Here is a 26,309-nt window from a genome sequence, read left to right as displayed (position 1 = left end):
TTGGGTCTAGGACTATCTTCCTCCATAGCTAATCCGTGTGTCTCCTTAGTATGACATTGTGGAGAATCTCAGAACTTATGGTCAGAAGACATGGGGGGAAAATCCCAGCTTAGTAACTCAACTCAGTATGACTTTGGATGTATTTCGCAGACATCTCTGAACCTCAGTTTCCTCAGCTAGGTAGTAATAAGACTCTGACTTGAAGTGTTACTGTGAAGAGGAAATAAAATATCCTAAATGGAAACCCATAGCCCGGTTCCTGGCACAAAATAGACATCCAGCAAATGTTAGTTTCATCTGAATTACAAATAAAAAGAATATTGTAGTTATTTCCAGTGTCTGTGTGATGAATCAAATTTCTCAGGTAATCTCTCTCCTCATATTTTATTTTCTGAATAACACCTGGATTTATAAGTTGAATTAATGAAGGAACTCAGTGGGAGGGCAGGGAGATGGTGAAAATATTTGCAGAGATTGATTCAGCTTCCCAGGCAATGAAGCAGTGGTCTTCTAAATGATCTATGTTCTTAAAGTGGCCCTTGGATGGTCCCGAGGCTGCTGGGTGCTAAGTAACAACCCTCCACCCTGCTCCTTCCTCCACAGAGCTGTCACACCTTCTGGTCCTCTCTTGCTGATTGTCTTCTCTGCCACAGCATCTGCAGTTGAGAACACCCACCACTGATAATTATATAGTGCCTTTGCTGCTGCTACTGCCATGGCCACTATCACTGCAGATCCCTGAAACATTGATGAAAATGCGAAAACATTGTTCTGGGAGTCAGGGTAGTGATGTGACTAATGGGAAAGTCACTCAGTGCCTCTAGATTCCTGTTTCCTGAAAAATAAGATTAGAGGAGATGATTTCTCAGATTTCTTCCAGTTCTCTAATTCTATGATTGTTCTCTTTCCATATCTTATTCTTGCTTCTTCTGCATTTTGTTCGTTCTCCTACCTGCTTTAAGTTCTGCTGAAAAAAGTGCTTTGCTGAGAATGGCTGTGGGTAACAGCTCATCTTTCTTCCCCCAGAGCAAGTGGACCAATCTGTGTGTCAAAGAAACACCCTCCCTCGCTGGCCAGGCCCTCCAGAATCACATCATTGTTTTTTAACGTGCCATCTATTGCTAGGTGTGTGGGGTTTGATTAGCCACAGAGAGGTTCTTTTTTGGGTGTTGAATAATTTTCTCAAGTTTTTTTGAGGCTTAAGGGTTCTATAAGATTACTGTCTAGAAGGATATGGCTTCACTATAATGACAATAATAGACAAAATACCTTTCAAAGTGTTTTTCATGTATTTCATTCTACTTTACAAAATGAAAAGTTACTTGTAGAAAAAAAAGGATAACATGATACATTCATTCTCTACAGAACTGCAAAGGCATTTATCTCCGGCTTCCACAGAAAAATTTTAAAACTGTTAGTGGGATCCTCTTACTCCCTGAAGTTGTTAACTCAGCCCACAAACTGTACTCAACTGAATTTTTAAAATGCCTATAAAAGTTTTTTAAAAATTGACCATATGAGACATTTAAAGTGTGATCTTATTTATGATGTATTATCTATTTTTTCATCACATATTGGCAGAATTTCATTTTTTTTTTAGATTAGCATGTTAAATGCACACAAACAGAAATAGGTAATAAAGGCCAGAGTGTCTGTCTTCTGTGGTAAGCATATCAAAGTTGACAAAAGGATCTCGACTGTCAAGGATCATTTAAAACCAATGAATTAAAAATCAGGAGGTCAGGGAGAGCCGTGCAGAGATGATAAGCCTCTCTGTATTTGTCTTCACAAGGGAAGTATTAAACCAGAGTGATTTTCTTCTTCATTCTCTACTCCCCCCCTCCACCAGGGAGAAATGTGAAACTCAATTTTACCCTTGGTTGAGAAGGTGCTAATTTGTCTGACAAGTTGTTGGAATCTGAGGATGCTCAAGGTATCCTTGATGTCTCAAACCTTCATGCTGAGTGAAGCATGCCTCTAATGTGTCAATGTTTAGGAGGTATTCTATATCTCATTAGGTTAGAACAATATAAACCACATGCATGCAAATGGGGCAGGAACTTGTCCCCTGTCAAAGGGAAAACCTTCAACTTTTTATAATCAAGGCATTTTCTGAATCACCCTCATTCAAGTAAATATTTAATCAGAAATTAAGTATTCTTTTATATCCTAGAGGATTTAAATGAACTTTCTCTCCATTTGCTGCCTGTTTCTTGAGAGGCGTGATCTTCAAATCTTTCCCTTTATTGATTACAGTATCAGTTAGTATTTATCAAGAAGGCTCCTAAGAGAGATGGCAATGTGAATATGAAAACTTTAATTCCTTTTCTTTTTAATTGTGTATTCATTGATTTTTTTTCATACACTTTCTAAAGCCAAGAATTAGCTATGTGAGTGACCTTTGCATGTTAACTAAATCCTGGTTGGTAAACTGATTCATTATTAAGAGAAAAGTCCTGTTGGTGAAAGAGACTTTTCCTAGCACATAATTCACCCAACATTGCATGGCTGATGATAATAGCTAACACTCACATAACTCTTATTATGGGCTAGGCACTTTTCTAAGTGTTTTTACTCATATTAACTCAAGGAATCCTCATTAATAACCTGTGAGGTGGGTATTATTATTTTAGCTTTACAGAAGTTGAAAAGCAATGGCAAAAATTGCCTAGCTATAACATAATGGAGTCAAATTCAAACTCACACTGTCTGGCTTCAGGGTCCAGCTCCTAACTCCTATGCGAGACTGCTTTTTCTCATATGTAGAACTCCATTCAGGAGCGATAAAGTATGCTGGATAAGACTGCCATTTTGCAGTGAAGGGAAAATGCCACTGGAATCAATAAAACCTTCCACAGGATCTGCTTATAGCTGTTTTTCATTATTTGTTTGTTTGTTTATTTATGAGAGGGAGCATGCACATGTGAATGGGAGAGGGATAGAGGGAGAGGGAGAGAGAGAATATTAAGCAGCCTCTATGCCCAGCATGGAGCCTGGTCTTACAACCCACAACCGTGAGATCATGACCTGAGCTGAAATCAAGAGTCAGGCACTTAACCAGCTGTACCACCAGGCACCCATGTAGCTGTTTTTTTTAAAGGATAATATTTTGAAATAATTTTTAATATTTGCAATAACATTTAACATTTACTTGTTACTTTTTAACCAGCAGTGTATATTATATAAAGATTGAGCTCCTGAACCACTCCTAGCATAAGAGCTATTACTTATTGAGTCTCTACTATGTGTGAGACATTTTACATTCATCTTACCTTCAAAATAATTTATGTGGGTATTATTTTTTATATTTTGCATAGAAGAATATGAGATTTAGGGAGGTTAAGTAATATGCCCAAGGCTCCATGTTATACAAAGTGCTGGCTGTTTCTCAGTATTCACTGTTTACTACTTCATCAGTAATAAACCTTCCTGACTATTAGCTATTATAAGAATACCTGAGGGGCATCTGGGTGGCTCAGTCGGTTAAGCATCCAACTTTGGCTCAGGTCATGATCTTGCGGTTCGTGAGTTTGAGCCCTACTGCTGATAGCTCAGAGCCTGGATCCTGCTTTGGATTCTGAGTCTCCCTCTCTCTTTGCTCCTCCACTACTAATGCTCTGTCTGTCTGTTTCTCTCTCTCTAAAAAACAAATAAACATCAAAAAAAGAATGCCTGGAATGAAGACTACTTTTAAGTATTCCTTGCAGCTAGGTGTTACCATGAGATTAAGTTCTGGCCAATAAGATGTAGGCAAATATGTGTGACTTCTGAAAAGTGTCCTTAAAAGTGAGTGTGTATCTTTACCCTACACTCCTGCCCCCTCTTCTTCTCTCTGATGGCAGGAACATAGATATGATGGATGGTGCTCCAACAGCCATTTTAGGCTGTGAGGAGCAATCATTGCTAAGAACTGAAAAAATCTTGACAGCGTCGATTCTACCTAGGACCACTAGTACATCAGTGTTTCTCAGACTCTCATGTGCATTCAGATCACCTAGAGGTGTTATTAAAATGTAGATTCTGATGCAATAGGTCTGGGGTGGGGTCTCAGAATTTGCTTTTCATTTTTTTAAAATTAAGTTTTCATTTTAATTCTGGTATAGTTAGCATACGGTGTTATATTAGTTTGGGTGTACAATAGAATGATTCAGCAATTCCGTACATCACTCAGTGCTCATCATGACATGTGTACTCCTTAATCACCATCACCTGTTTAACCCGTCCCCCCCCCCCCCCCCCCACCTACCCTGTGGTGACCATCAGTTTGTTCTCTGTAGTTAAGAGTTTGTTTCTTGGTGTGGTGCCCTCTTTATCTGTCTCTTTTTCCTTTGCTTGTTTGTTTTGTATCTTAAATTTCACATATGAGTGAAGTCATATGGTATTTATCTTTCTCTGACTTATTTCACTTAGCATTATACTCTCTAATTCCATCCATGTTGTTGCAAATGGCAAGATTTCATTATTCTTTATGGCTGAATAATATTCCATTGTATATATTTAAAAATAAAAATAAATATATATATACATGTATATAAATATATACATACATGTCACATCTTCTTTATCCATTCATCTATGGACGGACACTTGGGCTGCTTCCAAATAATGCTGTTATAAATAATGGTTGTAAATAATGATGCTGTAAACACAGGGATACATATGTTCCTTTGAATTCAGAATTTGCACTTCTAATAAGATCCTAGGTGATGCTAATGGTGCTTGCTGGTCCATGGGCCACACTTTGATTAGTAAGGTAGTAAGAGATAGCATCAGAATTAGTACCTAGGGTTTTCAGATACCAAAGCCCATGCTCTTTTCTTTATGTCTGGCAGCCTCCTTTAACATTTTTGCTTTTGTAGTTCCTCCTTATGGCCAAACTATCATGACCATAGTATAAACATATTAATGCCTTAATGACCTGTCTCCTTGGCAACTTCAGGATAAAATGTAGGTTCTCCATGTAGAACATAATTGCTTGATTCAGGTGAGGTTGGCATGGAGTGAAAACTAAAGGGAAGGTGGCAGGGTTCATGTACTAATTTCAGTTTATTCAGTGATTCAGTTGAGCATGTAGTTTATTGACTTATGGTTGATTTTGAAGAGGACTAAATGTCATATTGAGTTGACAGGAACAGTAAGATCATAGAAGAAATCAGAGGTGCTTACCCTTGATTGCAAATTAGACTCTGCAGGAGAATATCTTAGAACTTCTGTTGCCCAGGCTGGAGCCCAGGCCAGACAGAACAGGGTCTCTGGGGTGGATACCAGGCATGAGTCTTTTCAGATCTCTCCAGGTAATTTCACTGTGTAGCTACATTTACAAACCACCGACCTAAATGGAAGTTTTCATGAAAAACCCTGTACCTATTTCAAAAAGCCTCAGCCATTAAAATAAATATCGCATGGTGTTTCTTGGAGTTTCTTTTGTCTGAATCAAGAGTTATAACATAAGGGGTACCTGGGTGGCTCAGTTGGCTGAGCGTCTGATTTCAGCTCAGGTCACGATCTCATGGTTTGTGAGTTTGAGCTCCACTTCGGGGGGCTGTGCTGACAGCTCAGAGCCTGGAATCTCACAGCTCAGAGCCTGTATCTCCCTCTCTCTCTGCCCCTCCCCCGCTCATTCTCTCTCTCTCTCTCTCTCTCTCAAAAATAAATAAAAATTTAAAAAAAGAGTTACAACATAATTACTTGAATATCTTAGTGCCTGAAGTGTATATTTACTATGAAAGCATAAGAAATCCATTGTTAAGGTAGTCACTAAGTTCAGGAGATCTTCTATAATGATCTAAAAGATTCAGTATAAACCAGGAGCATCTCCTCAAACTTCAATAGTTATTCAAACCACTATTCCTGAAAAATTTGCAGTCCTTATATATATGCAGAGCACATTTTTATGTACAGGTACTCAGTATTTTTCTTTTGCCCCTCCGGGTGCCTCCATAACCCTTCTTTGCCCTGTGACTTATACGGACTACTTCTGTGGTGCCCATGCCCTCTGTCTTCTGGTTGGCTTAGGCCAATGGGAAATCCCACCCACCCACCCTCAGATTTAAAGGAAATTAAGACATTTATTCTCATGGCTCCCTTCAAGGTTTTCTCACACTGGCTGTTTTCTTCCACTGAAGGTCATTGCTGACTTCAAGGCCACCTTCTCTACTGATTCTCTCACATTTTGGGTCTCTCCTCTCCCTCTCCTCAAGCCTGTAAGCTGAGGGGAGGAAAGACTCCATTACTACTGGTCCCAGATTCCTGCATCATTCCTTGGGCTCCCTCTGTACTCCATCCACAAGTTTGTATAGTCTCTATGAAAACAAACCCTCCTCAAATCAACCCATTATGACTGTGCTGTTTGCTTCATTGGACCCTGGACTGATCCAGTGCTTGACAAACACTGAAGTGAGAAAATCTGTCCTGAGATCATACCAGTGACAGAGACAATGACTGGAAGACACTGGGTGCCATGTCATTATAGTATACACTAGAATCCAGGTCTAATGTGGAAAGTGTGTGCAACAGTTTTGAATGGCATGTTTGCCTCGGTTTTCACAGGTGAATTGCAGGTTAAATTCCGTAGCCTATTTGCCATTATATCATTTAATAATACTAATTTAAGAATGCCATGAGAATCAAAATATGCATAGCATCTTTATTTATTACTGCTCTCAGTTACAGTTTCGTCTGCGGTATTTGCCGTTCTCCGTATTTGCTCTGTGTTTTTCTCTTAGCTCACCCTCTTACCTCCTCTAAGAATTCACAGTTTAGATCGAATGTTGTCTCTGCCATGAAGTTTTCGCTGATTTTTCCCATCTGTTCTATGAAATCTAGCCCCTCATCTCTATGTCTTGTGGCACTTTCGACTTGACTTTGTATCTCACACTCACCCCTTGATCTTTGGCTGTCCTTGACCAAGCAACTGTATTTTCCTCTCTTTTGTTTTTCTTATCTATAAAGTAGGGATAACAATAGTGCCTACCTAGGTGAATGGTTAGGCTTGTGTTAGATAAAGTAGGTAAGGCATTTCAATTAGTGTCTGGCACATAATGAGCAATAAATATTAGCTGTTTTATTATAATTATACCGTTGTAATGAAACTATTTGGCACGTGCTATTTTTCTGCAATATAGTTAAGGGACAGCGACAGATTCACCTTTGTATTCCCGGCACCAAGCAAAGAGGCAGACACAGAGTTGGTGGGTGGGTAGTTGGTTAGTTCATGCATGTGTTCAGCTAATGAAAAGAAGGCAATATGGTACAGTGGGTAAGCTCAGGCTTAGAGATATATTTCCTGGGTTGGAACTCTAGTTCTGTTTGTGTATCTATGAGCAAAGTATTTAATCTCATTTTGCCTCAGCCATCTCACCCATGAATGAGATAATATAATTCTACCTCATAGGATTCTTAAGGTTAAATGAGATAATTATGTAAATCACCTAACACCATGTCTAGAATGTTGTAAGCATTCAAGTAAATAATAATATTATTTTAAAAAATCATAAGATTAGAACAAAAGCAGTCCAGGGAGAAAATTACATATGAAACAAAAATGCTGTGGTTTAATGATTATTGTATTAAAGGCATAACACATTGAAAAACTTACAGTGAAAAAATATATTCCTGATAGATAAGGAAAGCATTTTGAGGTTGAGAGTTATGTCAGGACAGGGTATCCTTGTATAAAACTGCTCTAGTGATGTGAAAAAGATTCATACAGTCTATCTCTTGCCAAAGGGTATGTCAGATATGAGATTTACACTTCCTAAGTGTTGTGGATTGTGATACATGCCATTTATTTGCGTGTCAGTAACTCTATATTCATTCCTATAGAGGACCCATTCACTTCTCGCTGACCTCCCCTTTCCACTCTGTACATTCCTCATTACCTACCAGATGTGTACTCTGATGTATGGCCAAAAATCTAGGTGAATCAAGAGTGGCGGTATAGAATAGACAGCAGCCGCGTCTTGCAGTGATTCATTCTAATTACACCAAAATCTAACTAATGGAGAAGTCAGTGCAGTTGGAAGAAGAGGAATGTGGCTTCTCTTTCTGCCTGTTCTTTTCCAGAGACTGACCCTAGTGAACTGTTGGAACTTGATAGCCATAATCAATAGCTTGTAAAACAATAAGGTCAGCATTGTAAAGATTCAGATTTTCTGCTTCCAAATGTAATGGGAACAAGACTGGTGTGCTGAGCCATTGAGGTGAGTCTGACCTTAGCTGACTGACTGATAAAAGACCCCGAGCAGAGGAAGAGATAAAAGAATAACACGGGGGAAGATGTAGTTGTAAATATAATATCAGCACAATCCTTGTTTTTACTCTGGGAACATGCTGAATTGTTATTTTGCTATTATATTAAAGGTAGAAAATCCCAGCTCTGGTAAAAATAGCGGGTCATTTAAGAAGGCTCAGAAATGGGGCACCTAGATATTATGTGTGACATCTAGTTAAGGTGCCTCCATCAGTATGCTTCAATTCAAGTTATATATTTGAGTTAATTCCATTAATTCACTTGCATTTCCTAAGTACTAAGTTTACCCAACATTCTTTTTTAAATACCAGGGATTAGTATTGTTTATCTCAGAATTCTGACTGGAACTGGTAGTGGTTCAGAGGTCAGATGTTTCTACATTTAAAATGCATACTGAAGGAGTATTATAGGTCTGCATATTTCTGAATCAGTCTGCTCTTGATATAGTAGGTATTTCCGCAAAACACTTTAGAATTTGATGACAAAATGTGGAGGAAAGAAATTGCCTTGTGGGCTAAGTAAATGCTTGTCTCCAAGTTAAGAAGTTGTTTCAATCACAGGGCAGATACATACACATATGAGCTGAGATTTGAAGTTCTGCACTAGCTACCATCAGAAAAAAAGAAAGAATTTTCTTATATTAAAATATCTTTAAAAGTTTTCTGAAAATGTGTCAGTGGGTTAGAAAGATGATCAAATAACCACCACCAGTTTTTCCCTTGGTGATTTGTGAGCAGTTAGGGGCACCTGGGTGGCTCAGTTGGTTAAGCATCTGACTTCGGCTCAGGTCATGATCTCGCGGTTCATGAGTTCAAGTCTCGCCTTGGGTTCTGTGCTGACAGCTCAGAGCCTGAAACCTGCTTTGGATTCTGTGTCTCCCTCTGTCTCTGCCCCTCCACTGTTCGTGCTCTGCCTCTCTCTCTCTCTCTCTCTATCAAAAATAGGTAAACATTAAAAAAAATAAAAAAATAAGTCAGCAGTTAGACACATATATAAAGTAAATTTCTCCTTCAAATAAGTGTGGATTTAAAAATTGGAAGGAAAAGTTCTTCTTAACACATGTTACACATTTGTTGAAGACAGATCATTCGAAAAATTCAAGATGCTCACTGAAACTGAGAGGTACAGGGTTAGCCATTTTGAGACATGAGGTGACTGAGGATGTAACAACAGCCCAGGGAACAGAGGCTGTCACTTAGGTGAAGAACAAAGATGTCTTTTTACTGAGTTTTAAGAGTTCTTTATATATTCTGGATGTTCTGGATACTAGACTTGTATCAGACATATGATAGTTTTGGGTTGTTTTTTTATTTTTAAATAAAGTCCAGTTTATCTATTTTTCCTTTGGTTTGTTGTGCTTTTTGTGTCATGTCTAAGAAACCGTCGCCTAAATCCAAGGTCATAAAGATTTCTCTCCTGAGAGTTTTATAGCTTGAGCTCTTCCTTCTAGGTCTTTGACTCATTTTGAGTTAATATTTATATGTAGGGTGTGAAGTGTAGGAATCCAACTACATTATTTGGTATGGGGATATACGGTTGTCCCAGCATCATTTGAAAAGACTAGTCTTCCCACGTTGAATGGTGTTGGCACCCTTGTTGAAAATCAGTGGGCCATAAATGTGAGGATTTGTTCCTGGACTGTCAGTTCTGTTCCATCAACTTACATGTCTGTTCTTTTGCCAGTACCACACCGTGATTACTGTAGTTTTGAAGTAGGTTTTGAAACCAGGGCGTGTGAGTCTTCCCATTTTGTTGTTCTGTGTCAAAATCGTTTTGGAGCACCCGGGTAGCTCAGTTGGTTAAGTGGCCGGCTCTTGATTTCAGCTCAGGTCATGACCTCATGGTTTGTGAGATGGAACCCCGTGTTGCAATCTGCACTGACAGCATGGAGCCTGCTTGGGATGCTCCCTCTCCTTCTCCCTCTGCCCCTCCCCTGCTCACACTTTTCCCCACTCACACTCGCTCATGTTTGCTCTTCTGCACGGGTGTGTATGCTCGCTGTCTCTCAAAATGAATAGATAAACTTTTTTTTTTTTTTTTAAAAAGATCATTTTGGCTATTCTCGGTCCCTTGAATTGACATACAGATTTTAGAATTAGCTTGCCAATTTTTGGAAAGAAGTCAGTTGGGGTTTGGATAGGGATTATACTGAAACCACAGTTCAATTTGGGGTATAGTGCCATTTTAACACTATTGTCTTCTGATCCGTGAACATGGCATATCTTTACATTTATTTCAATCTTCTTTAATTTCTTTCAACAACGTTTTGTGGTTTTTAGTGTGATTCTTGCACTTCTTTGGTTAAATGTTTTCCTAAGTATTTTGTTCTTTTGAGTACTGTTATACATGGAATTGTCTTAAATGTGATTATACTACAGCGTTTGAAACCATTATGCCATTCAAATAGGATGTATCACCCAGATGTCGGCATCTCATATATATCTTGCGTGAATATCTTGCTGAAGAACTTTTCTGTAAATCACTCACATGGATGTCCTGAATTAGGGATTAAGTTGCCAAAATAATTTCTAAAAAAATTTTTTTTTTTACGTTTATTTATTTTTGAGACAGAGAGAGACAGAGCATGAACGGGGGAGGGTCAGAGAGAGAGGGAGACGCAGAATCTGAAACAGGCTCCAGGCTCTGAGCTGTCAGCACAGAGCCCGACGCGGGGCTCGAACTCATGGACCACGAGTCAGCCGCCCAACCGACTGAGCCACCCAGGAGTCGGAGTCAGCCGCCCAACCGACTGAGCCACCCAGGCGCCCCGCCAAAATAATTTCTAAAAGAAAATAGTAATGTGCCACATACAGAATGTTTAAAAAAAAAAAAAAAAAAAAAGCAAAAATGTGTTTCAGGTCATTGAGAGCTTAATTTGGGGCTAGATTTGTGAATTTTTTTTTTTTTAGATTTTTTTTTTTTAATGTTTATTTATTTTTGAGAGTGAGAAAGAGCGTGAGCTGGGGAGGGGCAGAGAGAGAGGGAGACGCAGAATCTGAAGCAGGCTCCAGATTCTGGGTGGCTCCATAGGTTGAGCATCCGACTCTTGATTTTGGCTCAGGTCACGATCCCAGAGTTTGTGGGGTCAGCCCCACGTCGGGCTCTGTGCTGAGCGTGGAGCCTACTTGGGATTCTCTCTGTCTCTCCCTCTGTCCCTCTCCTCCGCTCACGCTTTCTCTCTCTCAGGAAAAAAAAAATTAAAAAAAAAAAGTCTAGCTTCCTGAAAAAGGTGAAAAGATGAGAAAAAGATTCAGCATTGATGCTAAAGATTTCAGAAACCTGATTATAACAACAGATCCATTCCTGCATGAGGCCAGTCTTGGAATCAGTTCCATATAAAAACTATTCCTGTGTGCTAGACATTGGGATTAAGATAAAAACCCCCTCTCTCTTGCATTTTACATGCTAGAGGTTGTGCCAGACCATAAGCAAGGACTAAAAATACATTAGAAAAGGGGCTGTGAAGGAAGTAAACTGAGTGCTAGTTACAGTATTTCAAGAAAATTGTTTAACACGCTGACTATAACATCCTAAGTGCCTTCTCCATGTGGGCGCACAGAGTGGACCTCTGAAAAGTGGCCTTGTTACTTTTTCTAGATCAATGGCTATGTCCAGTCAAGATGAGATGGGGGAAGTTTTCCCACCCCGTGTAAATAAAGGGCTAGAATTGGTTTCCGGCCCTCTTTCCCAGAATGAATTGCTTAGCACTCCCCCAAAACTCCTCCTACAGACATTTTGGGGCCATCGCAGATTCAGTGGTAGGCCCCCATCTAACAGAGTGGTGAATTAATAATCAGCCATGGGTATTGAGAATTTAGAGGAAATGGCAACATTTTAGAATATCTGACTGTGAAGTGTGTTCTCCTCCCCATCGCCCTAACTGGTGCTTATTTTGCAAGTCAGCTACTTTTCTTGGAAGCGGTATGGCCAGGGGGAGGAAGAACGTCTCTCGGATTTAAGCCTTGAAGAGCAAGAGTTCAAATTGCTAGAGCTGGACTAGCATTTTTTAATTTCCCAGGATGCCAGGTCCTGTGGCTTCCTTGGAAGCTCTGCTCCACTCCCCCACCCTTCCACCCCTCAGAGCTGCGGGAGTCCGGGGCCACCCAGATCTGAGTGCAAGTACTACCTTGCTGTGAGCAGCCCCGGGGGGGGGGGGGGGGGGAGTGGGGGGGGAGTGGTGGCCTTTGCAGGGTGGAGGGAGGCCTGGGCCCCAAGTGATTCTGGGAAAAGGGCCCGCTCTGGTGGTGCGGAGCCCATCTCCAGGGAGCTAATAAAGGTGGTGTAAATAAAGACGTCATAAATAAACGGTGGGACGTTGGCGGGGGAGGGGCGCGCAGTTGCTAAAGGTGCGCGCGCGCATCACGGGGCTGCCATAATGGTTTGGCTCCCGCTCAGGGCCCAGCGCCAGTACCCTACTCGCCTGGGTCGCTGCGCCCCGGAGCCTCCGCGTGTCATGTCCCGGCTGCGCCTGTTGGCCCCACTGCTTCTCTTTATGTGGCAACCGTTGTGGCTGCTGGTCCAGGCAGCTCAGCCTCCGGAGTGGGCCCTGGACCCTGCCCAGCTGACTTCCGACCCCCTGGAGGCGGCTGAGCCCTGGTCTTCTCGCTCCTCTGATCCCCCCCCCGAATCGCCCCAGGCACTTACACCCCCAGCTGAGCCGGGGGGCTTTAATTACCCGGGGTCCTCTGCTCCAGCCCAGATGTTGGCCCCGCCTAAGGAGTTGACCGAGACTTTGGTTCCATTCCTGGACACGGATTCGTTTGGAGAACTACCCCCAGGGCCAGATGAGGATCTGAATGACCAGCTAACCCAGCATCAAAGGCTCCCAGAGGTGGTTCCAGTGCCAGGTTGGGATCAGAATCAGACCATAGCTCCGCCTCCTCATCTCAAAAGTAAGACTAAAACTGTAGGTTTAGATCAGGCCGAAGATCACCAGTCATTTGAAATACTTGTTCCATCTCTGGATAGTCAGAGTTCAAAGCCAACAAAGTTTATTGTTTCACCCCTAAACCTGAAGAAAGATCTAGCTCAGCATCGAAGGCTTGCCAAAGTTGTTGGAACTCCAAACCAATTTGCAAATAAAGAGCACCTACAACAACAGCTGCAGGATGATTATTTAGATTCCAATATGGGTCTCCTGTATCCTGAGGAGAACCTACCTATGGGTTTCCCAGGGGGACCAGATCAACTTCCAAACTTCTCTGAGGAGGCTGAAATTCCTCCACCCTTGCAGAAGACCCCAAATCATCTAGAGTCCCCTGAGGAAGCTGAATCTTTTTTGCCCCAAGGGGAGGCTCAGGCTCAGCATCCAGAGCCCTCTGAAGAGACAGAAACATCTCTACTTGAGCAGGAGGCTCCATCTCAGCGTCCAGAGTCCCTTAAGGATGGAAATTCAGCAAACCCACAAGAAGCCCCAGCTGAGCCTTCAAGTACCCCTGAAGAGGTCGAACCTTCTTCAGTCCAGCAGGAAGCCTCAGCTCACCCTACAGAGGCCCCCGAGGAAGTGGAACCTTCTCCAACCCCCCAGGAGGCCCCTGCTCAGCCTCCAGAGCCATCTAAGGACATCATATCTCAACTGTTAGCACATCATGAAGTAAATGTGCTATCTCCAAGTCAGAGTGAAGCTCAGAAGCCAAGCTTCCCCAATGTCACTGTTAAACCTCTGGATCTTACCATAACTCTAACTCAGCCTGCGGAGCACCCTGAGGAGGCTGGACCTACCCCAGTCCAGCAGGAGGCCCCTGCTCAGCCTGCAGAGCGCCTCGAGGAGGTTGAACCTACCCCAGTCCAGCAGGAGGCCCCAACTCTAGTTCCAGAGTTCCCTATCGAGTATTTAACTCAACTTGCAGTAAGTGATGAGGTGACATCTCTACCTCTAGGTCAGTATCCAGATTATTTAATGTTTCCCAGGGTTATAGGTAAGCCTTTAGATGTGGAATTTACCACAACTCCAGGGCCTGATAAAGGTGTTGAATCTTCTATAGCCCAGCAAGAGGCCCCACCTCAGCCTCTTGAACATACTGAGGAAGCAGAACTTTCTCTAACCCAGCAAGAGACCTCGGGTAAGCCTCCAGAGGAGGTTGAGCCTTCAAGTGAGCAGGAGACCCCAGGTCAGCCTTCCGAGCCTCCTGGGGTGATTGATCCTTCTCTAAGGCAGCAGGAGACCCCAGCTCAGCCTTCAGTGCCTCCTGAGGAAGGTAAGCCTTCTCTAAGCAAACAGGAACCCCCAGCTCAGCTTCCAGACCGTTTTGGAGAAGCTGAACTTTCTCCAACCCAGGAGGAGGCCTTAGCTCAGCTTGCAGAGCTCCTTAATGAGGCAGAATCTTCAACCCAGCAGGAGACTCCAGCTCAGTCTCCAGGGGAGATAGAATCTTCTGCAACCCTGCAAGAGCAACCAGCTCAGCCTCCAGAGCTGCCTTCCAGGGAGGTGGAACCTTCTCCAACCCAGCAGGAGCACCCAGCTCAACCTCTATGGCATCATAAGATGACAGTTTCACCTCCAGGTCACTACCATGATCAACATTTAAACCTGCCCAATGTCAGTGTGAAACCTCCAGATGTGCAGCTTACCATGACTGCAGAACCCACTACAGAGGTGGGACCTTCTCCAGTTCGGCACGAGACTATAGCTCAGCCCTCAGTGCCTCTTAATGTGGAACCTTTTGAAACCCAGCATGAAGCCCCAACTCTGCCTCCACAGTCCCCTGAGGTTGAATCTTTGCCAGTTCAACAGGAGACTCCAACGCAATCTCCAGAATCTACCACACAGGAGAAACTTCCAACACAGCAGGAGACCCCAGTTCAGTATCCAGAATATCCTGGAGAAGTTGAACCTTCTACAACTCAGCAGGAGGCCCTAGCTCAGCAATCACAGGCCCCTGAGGAGGGTGAATCATCCTCAACCCAGGAGGAGGCCCCGACTCAGCTTCCAGAGGCCCAGGAAGAGGGTGAACCTTCCCCTCTCCAGGAGGAGGGCCAGGGTCAGCACCCACAGGCCTCCGAGGGGAGTGAACCACCTACAACCCAGGAGGAGGCCCCAGTTCAGCATCCACAGACCCCTGAGGAGGTTGAACCTTCTTCAACCCAGCAGGAGGCTCCAGCTCAGTATCCTCAGGCATCAGAGGAGGGTGAGCCTTTTCCAACCCAACCAGAGACCCCAACTCAGTATCCAGAGCCCCTTGAGGGGACTGAGCCTTCTCCAGCCCAGTCAGAGGCCACAACTCAGCATCCAAATCCCCGTGGGGAAGTTAAACCTGCAACCTATCAGGAGGCCCCAAGTCAGCATCCACAGACCTCTGAGGAAATTAACCCTTCTGCCACTCAACAGGAAGCCACAGCTCAACATCCAGAGCCTTCTGGTGAGGTTGAACCTTCTCCAACCCAACAGGAGGCCCCAGCTCACTCTCCAGAGCATCAGGTGGTAACAGTTTTTCCTCAAGGTCAGAATCAAGCTCAGCTCCTGCTGTTGCCTAATGTCACTGTTAAACCTGTGGATTCCTCAGTTACCATGACCTCAGAATCCACTAATGAGGTTGAAGCTTCTCCACTCCGAGAAGAGGCCTCCGCTCAGTCTGGAGTGTCCCCTGAGCAGTTGGAACCTTCTCCAATCCAGCAGGAGGTCCCACATCAGCATCCAGCGCCCCCTGAAAATGTGGAATCTTCTCCAGTCCAGCATGAAGTCTCAACTCCACCCGAAGATTTTCCTGAGGAAATTGAACTTTCTCCAAGCCAGCAGGAGAGCTCAGCTCTGCCTCAAGTGCCTGTTGCAAGTATAGAACCTTCTCCAATCCAGCAAGAGGTCCCAGCTCAGCAACCAAAGCCCAATGAGGGGGTCGAGTCTTTTCCAGTTCAGTATGAGCATCCAGCTCAGCCTCCAGGGTCCTCTACAGATGTTGTAGCTCAGTCTCCAGTACAGCATGAGGTGACATTCTCACCTCCAGGTCCAGGTGAAGATCAGCATCCAGTGTTGCCTAATATCACAGGTAAACCTGTGGATCTGAGGATTTTCCTAAGTCCCCAGGCAACTAAGGAGGTTAAACATCTTCCAGTGCAGCAGGATGTCCCTGCTCAATCTCCTATTCCCCCTGAGAAAGTTGAATTTGCTCCAGCTCAGTCCAAGCATCTTTCCCAGTCTCCAGAGTCCCCTGAAGATGAGTCTTCTCCAGGCCAACAAGAGGTCCTAGCTCAGACTCCAGACCCCCCTAAGGCTGTGGACCCTGCTTCAGGCCAACAGGAGGCCCCAGCTCAGTCTGTAGTCCCCCAGCTGGCCCCAGCTCAGCCTTCAGAGCCTCCTGAGAAGGTAGAACCATCTCCAGTTCAGCAGGAAGTCCCAGCTCAGCCTTCAGAGCCCCCTAATGAGGCAGAATCTTCTCCAACCCCGCAGGAGGCCCTGGTTCAGTCTCCTGTCCCCCAGCAGGCCCCAGCTGTATCTCCTGAGCCCCCTAAGGAGGTAGAACCTTCTCCCACACTGCAGGAGGCCCCAGCTCAGCCTTCAGAGCCCCCTAATGAGGCAGAGTCTCCAACCCAGCAGGTGGCCCCAGCTCAGTTTCCAGTCCTCCAGGAGTCCCCAGCTATGTCCCCTGAGCCCCCTAAGGAGGTGGAACCTTCTCCCACACCTCAGGAGGCCCCAGCTCAGCCTTCAGAGCCCGGTAATGAGGCAGAATCTTTTCCAACTCAGCAGGGAGCCCCAGTTGTATCCCCTGAGCCCCCTAAGGAGGTAGAACCTTCCACACAGCAGGAGGCCCCACCTCAGCCTTCAGAGCCTCCTGAGAAGGTGGAACCATCTCCAGTCCAGCAGGAAACCCTATCTCTACCTCTCGAGCCACTTAAGGAGATAGAACCTTCTCTAACACAACAGGAGGTACAAGCTCAGCCTTCAGAGGCCCCTGAGAAGGTAGAACCATCTCCAATTCTGCAGCAGTCTCCAACTCAACCTCCGGAGCCCTCTAAGGAGGCAGAAACTCCTCCAGCCCAGCAGGAGGCCCCAGTTCAGCCTCCAGAGCCACCTGAGGAGGTTGTAGCACAACCTCCAGTCCATAATGAGGTGACAGTTCCACCTCTAGGACAAGAGCAAGCTCAGCATCCAAACTTGCCCAATGTTACTGTTCAGCCTGCTGACCTGGAGCTTACTGTAACTCCAGAACCTACTGTGGAGGCTGAGCATTCTACAATCATGCAGCAGACTATAGCTCCTCCAGAGGACCTTGAGGTGACATTTCCACATTCAGAGCACATTCAGCATCCAACCTTAACTAAAGTCACAGTTAAACCTTTGGACCCAGGGCTTACCATAACTCCAGAATCCACTACAGAGACTGAACCTTCTGTAACCATGCAAGAGACCCCAACCCAGCCTCCAGAGCCACCTAAGGAGGTTGTTCAGTATCCGTCCCAACAGGAAGTGACAGTTCCTACTCCAAGTAAGGATCAAGGTCAGCAACCAACATTGCCCAGTGTCACAGCTCATCGTGTGGACTTGGGGCTTACCATAACTCCAGAACCTACTACAGAGGCTGAACATTCTACACCCGTGAAGGAGACTACAGCTCCTCCTCCAAAGGACCTTGAGGTGACACTTGCACATCCAGAGCAGGTTCAGAGTCAGCATCCAAACCTGACTGAAGTCACAGTTCCACCTATGGACCTGGAACTTACTGTAACTGCAGGATCCAGTGTGGAGACTGAACCTTCTCCAACCATGCGAGACACCCCAACTCAGCCTCCAGAGCCACCTAAGGAGGTTGTAGTTCAATATCCATTCCAGCAGGAAGTGACAGTTCCAACTCCAAGTAAGGATCAAGGTCAGCATCCAGCATCACCCATCATCCCATTTCGTCATGTGGAGCTTACTATAACTCCAGAACCTATTACAGAGGCTGAACATTCGACAACCCTGAAGAAGACTACAACTCCTCCCCCAAAGGACCCTGAGGTGACACTTGCACATCCAAAACAGGTTCAGAGTCAACATCGAAACCTGACTGAAGTCACGGTTCCACCTATGGACCTAGAAATTCCTGTAAGTCAGCAACCAGAGTCATTTGAGACAGGTTTTCCTCCAACAACTGAACATCCTGTGGTGCATTTTGTAAACTATACCTCAGAAAAGGCATACACAACTTTAACTTGGCAACCAGAACAGAATGCCACCACAAACCTCAAAATATGTGAGCGCTGTACCTGCAAAGAGGAGACACTGTCGTGTGTTGGTCTCAGCCCACAGCAGAGGCTCCGCAGAGTGCCCGTGCTGGAGCCCGACACCTACAACGGCACCTTCACCATCTTGTAAGAATCGCCTTTACTTGTTTGTTCTCTGCCTCCTGCTTGACATGGCAGTCTCTTCCTCAATGTCGTCCTGGGCCTTCCTCATCTCCCCAACCACGTTGACTGACTTTCTGTTTTTACCTTTTCTTTGTCAACTATCCCTTATCTTCATTTTCCTTTTTACTACTGTTCGCCCTTCTGCAGTCTTTTACTTGTAATTGTCCTTATTCTTTTTCCTTATCCAATTTTTAGCCCCATTATTTCATTCCTTAACCTCTACTCTCCCATTTTTGCTCCATCCTCTATAATAGGATACAACAGAGTAGTGAAGAGTAGAGATTCTGGAACTAGATTGCCTGCGTTTGGGCCGAGGTCTGTCATCTATTAGCTTTGTGACTCAGTTTCCTTTTCTGTGAAATGGAAATTATGATAGTTACCATCTCATGGGATTATGGTGAGATCTAGATGAGGTAATACATATGAAGCACTTGGATCAGTGCCTGGCAAAATATGAGTGTTAGCTGTTATTATTTTGATTCCCCAGACCTCATCTTTGACGCCCGGCCTTCCACATACAGTACTCAGTTTGGGCCCAACCCAAGAGTAAGTACTATGGGCGCCACACTAGGATGAAATCGTCTTCAGAACATGAAATGACAGGTGGGAAGAAAGGAAATGGTCATAAAAAGGGAGGTGGCATGTAATTAAGTACTAAAAGAGGTACCATGGGTGTTGGAATTCAGCAGACTCTGTAATCAGCGGAGTATGGAGGTCAGGGAGAGCTGCATGGATAAGCTAACACTTTAGCTGAGACTTAAAGAGTGGCTCTGATGTGTTAAATAGAGAAAAAATGGGTATAAGTCTAGGCAAAGGCACGGCTGCAGGAATGATCAGGAATTAAGAATTAGGTTAAGCAGTTAAAGATCCAATTACGAGAAACCTTGACTATCAGCTAGAGAGGTTTGAACGTTAGATTCTGAGTTATAGAGAGCCATTGAAAGTTTTCAAGCATGAGATATACAGACCGTTGAAACAGGATTATTTTCAGTTCCCCATATAGGCCGATCTGGAGAGGAGAGCTTGATCCAGCGAGACCAGATAGAATGTTCTAACAAAACCTGGGAATAAAGTAACAAGGGGCCGACTCAGAGTGGCTGAAAAGAGTAGAAAGAAAAGCCTTGAGAGCACTGCAAAGGAGGAAGTGACAAGATAGACTAACTGATGACAGTCGCGGGTGGGGTGTGCACGGGAAAGAGAAAACTCAGATATTACTCTGAAACTTCTGTCCCAGATAAGGAGAATGATGGAAGTTGAGGCATCTTTTACCAGGGAACACAGAGCAACCAGAAGGCTTCAGGTTGACTGGAAATGTCCACCAGGCACATGGGCAGATGGGTATCTGTTTTGAATTTATTCCTGACTCCCCTGAAAAAAATGTGTATATAAACTGACCAGGTAAGCTGTTGCTGAGGGAAGAGGACAAAACTAAAGGTAAAGATTCAAAGTCATACGCAGAGTTAGCGGTTGAAACTGAACCTCAGGCATTTAATAGCTTCTCTTAAACATGTGTAATTCATGGATACATGAATTATCATGGATACTTTTTTTTGTTTTTAATGTCACAGGTATAGAGGATAAAACGTGAAAATCCCACCCCACCCTCCCTACCACTCATAAGATAACTCCTGTCACCTTTTTGGTGTGTGTCCTTCCTTCCCATCTCTTTCCTTTGCATTTTTTCCTAATTTCCTAATGAGGGGATACTTTTTAATTCCTTGCCCAGTGATTTGTTGCTTTTCCCTATACAATATGTCTAAGAAATCTTTCCATGTTAGTTATTCTAATTTCTAACTTCCCTTATCCTTCTAACACCTAGAGAGGTTTCAGTAGAGGGCTTCTTTACATTTGTTTGCTGATAATGGTAAATTTTTTACCATTTTTTTCGTTGAGTTATTATTTTCTCATTGATTTGTGGAAGGAACCATTTTAGACACATAAGTGATTTGGGGAAAAAAAATACTTATCTCCAGAGTAATTAACAGGCGTTATCTACCCAAGGAATGGAACAAATAGGAAGTTCAGGTGCTAAGGAGCTGGCTTGTTTGTGCCAGTGGCCCCACGCTATCTCTTTATTAATTGCACCACCTGGGATGCTGATAGCCGCGGAAATTAGAAAGTTGGCATTTACTGCATTGGAATATTCCCCACAAGGTTGCCAGTGATTCTTTTATTTATTCTGTTCATTCCTTTCCTACCTATTCAAGGATCTGAACTGTGTTTCTTCACAGAAATTTCCAAGGAAACTCTATTTCTCACATTGATGAAAATGTATGGAAGGGATACCGTTGGGCTGAGAAACTGTGAGTATATTCTCTCCAAATACGAATACAAAAAAAAAAAAAAAACAAACAAAAAAAACTAACTGCATTCTAAGGTCCTTCTTGGTCCAGAACTTTGAAGTCAGTAGCTCTGAGGAAAGGTGTTTCCCCTTCCATATCCCAACTCGACCTCTACCGATTGCAATTCTGTGTTAATTTTTTTTTTAACGTTTATTTATTTTTGAAACAGAGAGAGACAGAGCATGAACGGGGGAGGGTCAGAGAGAGGGAGACAGAGAATCTGAAACAGGCTCCAGGCTCTGAGCTGTCAGCACAGAGCCCGACGCAGGGCTCGAACTCACGGACCGCGAGATCATGACCTGAGCTGAAGTCGGCCGCTTAACCGACTGAGCCACCCAGGCGCCCCATCTGTGTTTATTTTAAAAATTAAATTTGGCAGGTTCCCTTTAAAATTAGAATCAATTTCAACTTATTTTCCATTATACAAGGAATACGTGATTATAGTCTCAATATATAAAAATGAAATAACAGGGGGGCCTGGGGGGCTTATTCGGTTAAGTGTCCAACTTCGGCTCAGGTCATAATCTCAACGGTTCGTGGGTTCAAGCCCCACGTTGGGCTCTGTGTTGACAGCTCAGAGCCTGGAGCCTGCTTCGGATTCTGTCTCCCTCTCTCTCTGCCCCTCTCCTGCTCATTCATTCCCTCTCTCTCTCTGTCTCAAAAATAAATAAACATTAAAAAAATTTTTTTTGATGAAATAACAGATCTAGTGAACACCTGCCTTATGTTCTAATCCCCCCACTGCTGGGATAGCCACTACTCTGGATTTAGTATATATCCTTCCAGACCTTTTTCCATGCATTTGCCTACATACATATTTACAGCAAAATAGGTTTGTTGTGTGATTTTCTTATCTTTTTTTTACATAAATTGTAACATCCTACAACTCGATTCTTTTGCTTCGTGGTATGTCTTAGACTTTTTTTCTTCCAGTACATAGAGGGTTACCCCATCCATGCAAGCTGCTGCATAATATTCCATAGTATGAGTGTATTACGATTTAGTAATTCCCCTCCTGATGGATGTTTAGGCTGTGTCCAGTTTTCTTATTACATGCATTGCTGCATGGACCACCTCATACATGCATCTTTGTGTACGTGGGTGGGTATTTCTGTAGAATAGATCCCTGGAAATGGAACTGTTGGGATGAAGACGATGTCGATATATACAATTTTAATTGCCCTCAAAAAAGGTGTGCCAATTTACACACCAATCCATACACCATGACAGCATTCATTTCCTCCTACCCTCCCACTCTTGGATATTCTCCATTTCTTGGCTGATCTGGTGGGTGAATAAAATGGGTCCCTTCTGAATTTGAATTTTTCTGATTACGTATACATTTAAATATCTCTGTATGTTTCCTGGGCATTTGTGTTTCTTGTCTGAATTTTCTGTCCTTTGCCAATTTTTTTGTTATCTTTTTTTTAAATTGATTTGTAGAAAAAGTCAGTGTAGACACAAGTAATTTTGGAAACAATATTATACTCAAAGTAACTGACTGGCATTTTTCATGACAGATTGTGTGTCATATCATTAGTTCAACTTGGGTAGATAAGTCGTAAATGACTTCTGAATTAATAATAAAAGACATAACAGTCATAGTAATCTAAATGTAGGGATTATGATCCCCCTAAAGTAGATTCCCCCCTGCCCCTTAGTCTGATAACCTTACTGGTAAGGGACAAATGGTAGAACAAGGTAGTTGTTTTCTTATGAATTTTATGAATTTCTTAAATACTATATATAGTTTATATTTTCTCATGATAGTATCTAACTTGGAGATCTTATTTCCCAAACTTGTAAGAAAAATGAAAGTAATTTGGCACACGGAACAAGAGAGAGTGGAGAGAGTGGGTAGGCTGAGGGACAGGGGTAGGAGAAAAACTTTGAATTGTGTATTATATACCTTTGGAATTCTGAGCCATGCAAATATATATTACCTATTAAAAAAAATAAACTGAAATTAAAAAAATATTTTTTGAAAAGCGTGTATTTGGTAGTTTATATACTAGAAGATGAATCTGGTAAGATTTGATGATTCTTAAAAAATTTTTAAATGTTTATTTATTTTTGAGAGAGAGAGAGAGAGAGAGAGAGAAAGAGAGTGAGTGAGCAGGGAAGGGGCAGAGAGAGAGGGAGACACAGAGTCCAAAGCAGGCTCTAGGCTCCGAGCTGTCAGCACAGAGCCTGATGTGGGGCTCGACCCCACAAACTGTGAAATGATGACTTGAGCCGAAGTCAGACACTTAACCAACTGAGCCACCCAGGTGCCCCAAGATTTGATGATTTCTAATTCAGCTTGAGGGTTATGCCTTGTAAGACAGAAGTTTTTAACTATGGGTCAATAGTCCCCTGGGGCAGGATTTTTAACCTTTTTTTCTATATATCAAATTTAAAAAAAATTTTTTTTAACATGTATTTATTGCTGAGAGACAGAGCATGAACAGGGGAGGGGCAGAAAGAGAGGGAGACACAGAATTGGAAGCAGGCTCCAGGCTCTGATCTGTCAGCAGAGAGCCCAATGTGGGGCTCGAACCCACGAACCGTGAGATCATGACCTGAGCTGAAGTTGGACACTTAACAGACTGAGCCACCCAGGCACCCTTCTATATATGTATTGATGATCTGCAGAAGCTTATGTTCTTGGGATAATGTTTTCAAATGTATAATAAGTTAAAATATATAGGAAAAGGAAATTATGTGGAAATAGAGTTTTCAAAAAATTTTTAAAAAGATTAGTGATATAGCAATAAATCTGCTTCTGTTAGAATATTAAATAACAAAATATAATGGTACGCCTACTAACTATTATAACTTCAAGGTACTGATGAGAATAAATGATATTTTGAGATATCCACGCCAAATATGTGATATGAAAATATCTGATTTCTGCTGGGGACCAAATTAACTACACTAATCTGTGGTTTGTTGCCTGCATTCATAATGGAAGGAAATGCTAATTCTAGTTAGAGGTTTGTGAAAATAGAGATGTGATTCTATTTTCCATCCAAGTTTGGCACCCACAAATTCAGTCCATTCTATTCACGGACCTGAGCCCTAAAGGGATGGTCTGCAAATTGAAATCGCATGCACACCTTTGCACGTATTCAAGAAAGTGCAGTTTTCTAGGGAAAGGGTCCATTCCATAGCTTTTATGAAATTCTCAAAAGGTTCTTGTCTCAAAAGATTGAGTCACAAATTGGGGCGGAGGTGGAGAAAGACATTTGTTTTCCTGTGAAGTTGTACTTATTCTCATAAATGATGATAAATGAATGATTTGTTTTAATTAAAAGTAGTATATTTGCAAATTGATACCTGTCACTTTCTGAATTCATTCAACAAATATTTATGGAGCATCTCCTATGTCCCAGGAACTGTTTTACATGCCAGGGATATAAGCTCAAGAACAAAACTGACCAAATATCCCACTTGTCAAGGGGTTTACAAATATATAATATAAAAACAAATATGTAAATATAATAAATACATAGAATTTCAAGTATTGGTAAGAAATCAGTGGCCAGATCTCTCAAGTTTTCTAATTTATTCAACGACCGTTTCTGCTGCTCATAGACTGAGTTTTTTACTAATGATAATACTTTTCATTCATATAATCTTGAGTTGGTTCTTTTTATTAGATGTACTGTTTACCTCTGTCTGAGGATATATTAATGATGCCATTCTAAATTTTGTATACTGTTTATTTTTGAGAGAGAGAGAGAGTGAGAGACAGAGTGCAAGTTGGGGAGGGGCAGAGAGAGAGGGAGACACAGAATCTGAAGCAGGCTCCAGGCTCTGAGCTTCAGCACAGAGCCCAGTGCAGGGCTTGAACCCATGGACTGCAACCTGAGCCGAAGTCGGATGCTTAACCGACTGAGCCACGCAGGTGCCCCATTAATGTTGGTATTCTCAAATCCTTTTGTGTTTTCTCTGTTAACTGTGTCATTGACTATAAGCTGTTATATTTGTTTTTTATTTTCTGTCCTGAATAGAATTGGCTTTCTCACTCCATTTGGTCATTCCTGAGTGCAATTTATCTTTGTAGTTGAGATTTGACTTGCTTCTGTTTTCTGGTCCTAAGGAAGAGGTGAAATGAACCACGGGGCTTGTTATTGGTGACAGGTCCCCCTGAGAGTTAAAGAAGAGGTGGGAGGTGACTTCTAATGGCTAGTCAGAGTGTATACCCTTCCTCCAGGGTTCTGGGACCCTGCCCCCTTCTAACACCAATGGCTCCTGCCTGGAAGAAAACACCCTTTGCTGCCAGATCCAAGGAGGAAGGATGTGGGGTTGATGTGCTGTCCTTGGTCCTACTGCAGTATCCCAGCTAATCACCCTGTAGGTGGCTCCAAGGCATTTCTGGTGGGGAGTGTTTGTAGAGCTACTCCCTTGGCTTTGAGCTAAGGTTGTGGATTTTCTAATTGTATCTTTTCTAATCATCCTTAGGGACTTTGGTGGAGTTTGGAGTTTGGTAGAGACTTGGCATGTTTCAATCTGCCAGCTTGAAATAGCACAACCTCTTAGGAAGACAATTTTGTACCCCTGTTAAATCCTGGAGAAACTTAGGCAAATGTGTACTAGGATATAAACAGAAAAATGTCCAAAGCAGCACTGTTTATAATAACTAAAAATTAGAAAAATCTAGTATCCACCAACAGTAGAATGAACAAATAGTGTTACACGGGTATTTACTCTATACTTATTAAACTGAGCATTTATGTTATGTGCATTTTATGCACATTTTTAGTTCTCACAGATATTTTTTAGATGGGGAAAAAAATTAGATGGCTTTACTTGTAGCACTGATATGGTTATAAATAGGGCTTCCACAATAAAATTTGGGAAAAGAGAGGAGGAAGTGGCAGTTCTGTCCATGTTTTTGCCACTCAGGGCTGGGTTCTAACAGAGATTTTGTGATCCAGAGAGTAGGCATTAAATGTACATTTTGGTGTGAAGAGTGGATAGGGGTGTGTGTGTGTGTGTGTGTGTGTGTGTGTGTGTGTGAGAGAGAGAGAGAGAGAGAGAGAGAGAGAGAGAGAGAGAGAGAGAGGGAGAGACAAAGGAGTATGTGAGAAGAAAAGATTTGAATCAAACAGCAGAGATCACCATCCCTACATTAAATAAGAATTAGTGTATTTGGTGGCACCATTACCCAGGTTTCTCTCACATCTAGCGGTCCTGTGTAGCAAATAGTTGTAGTTATTTTTGCATTTTGACCCAGAAATGACCTTTTCATTTTGCAGAATTCTCAGGGACAATTATCTGACCGAATTACGTAAAGACACATTTGAAGGCCTGCTATCCCTCCAGTATTTGTAAGTTAATCAGTTCATCATTTATTATGAGTTTTTAGTTATATTATTTATTAAAAAATACAGGGTTCAAATTGGATAATT

The 26,309-nt window shown here is 42.8% G+C and overlaps 1 protein-coding gene and 2 long non-coding RNA genes across 13 annotated transcripts in view; 1 reads left to right on the top strand and 2 right to left on the bottom strand.

The window, feature by feature from the left end:
- Positions 1-369: 369 nt before the first annotated feature.
- Positions 370-26,309, bottom strand: part of LOC122235714 — a 32,831-nt gene continuing 6,891 nt past the window's right edge. The window contains exons 3-4 of one of the 2 annotated variants that reach the window (XR_006213732.1): positions 19,540-19,632; positions 370-835 (exon numbers count right to left, since the gene is read on the bottom strand). This is a non-coding gene — a long non-coding RNA (uncharacterized LOC122235714). Of the gene's footprint in view, positions 836-19,467; positions 19,633-26,309 lie in introns of those variants that run through there. The other variant, XR_006213731.1, reaches the window with a different exon arrangement.
- LOC122235719 lies at positions 4,576-9,047 on the bottom strand. The gene is made up of 3 exons (XR_006213739.1): positions 6,102-9,047; positions 5,167-5,332; positions 4,576-4,608 (listed from the first exon to the last, which is right to left on the bottom strand). It is a non-coding gene; the product is annotated as an uncharacterized LOC122235719 (long non-coding RNA).
- The window catches only part of LOC122235708 (titin-like), a 30,342-nt gene continuing 15,463 nt past the window's right edge, over positions 11,431-26,309 (top strand). For 9 of the 10 annotated variants that reach the window (XM_042975447.1, XM_042975438.1, XM_042975443.1 and 6 more), the window contains exons 1-3: positions 11,431-18,535; positions 20,803-20,874; positions 26,157-26,228. In XM_042975447.1, coding sequence (XP_042831381.1) covers positions 12,627-18,535; positions 20,803-20,874; positions 26,157-26,228 — 6,053 coding nt within the window. In that variant the 5' untranslated portion in view covers positions 11,431-12,626. The remainder of the gene's footprint in view (positions 18,536-20,802; positions 20,875-26,156; positions 26,229-26,309) is intronic. The other variant, XM_042975448.1, reaches the window with a different exon arrangement.

The sequence above is a fragment of the Panthera tigris genome, chromosome F3 (genome assembly GCF_018350195.1).
Source record: "Panthera tigris isolate Pti1 chromosome F3, P.tigris_Pti1_mat1.1, whole genome shotgun sequence".
NCBI classification, from domain to species: Eukaryota; Metazoa; Chordata; class Mammalia; order Carnivora; family Felidae; genus Panthera; species Panthera tigris.
The sequence above is the reverse complement of the archived record's forward strand: the minus strand, read 5'-3'. Positions and strand labels throughout refer to the sequence as shown.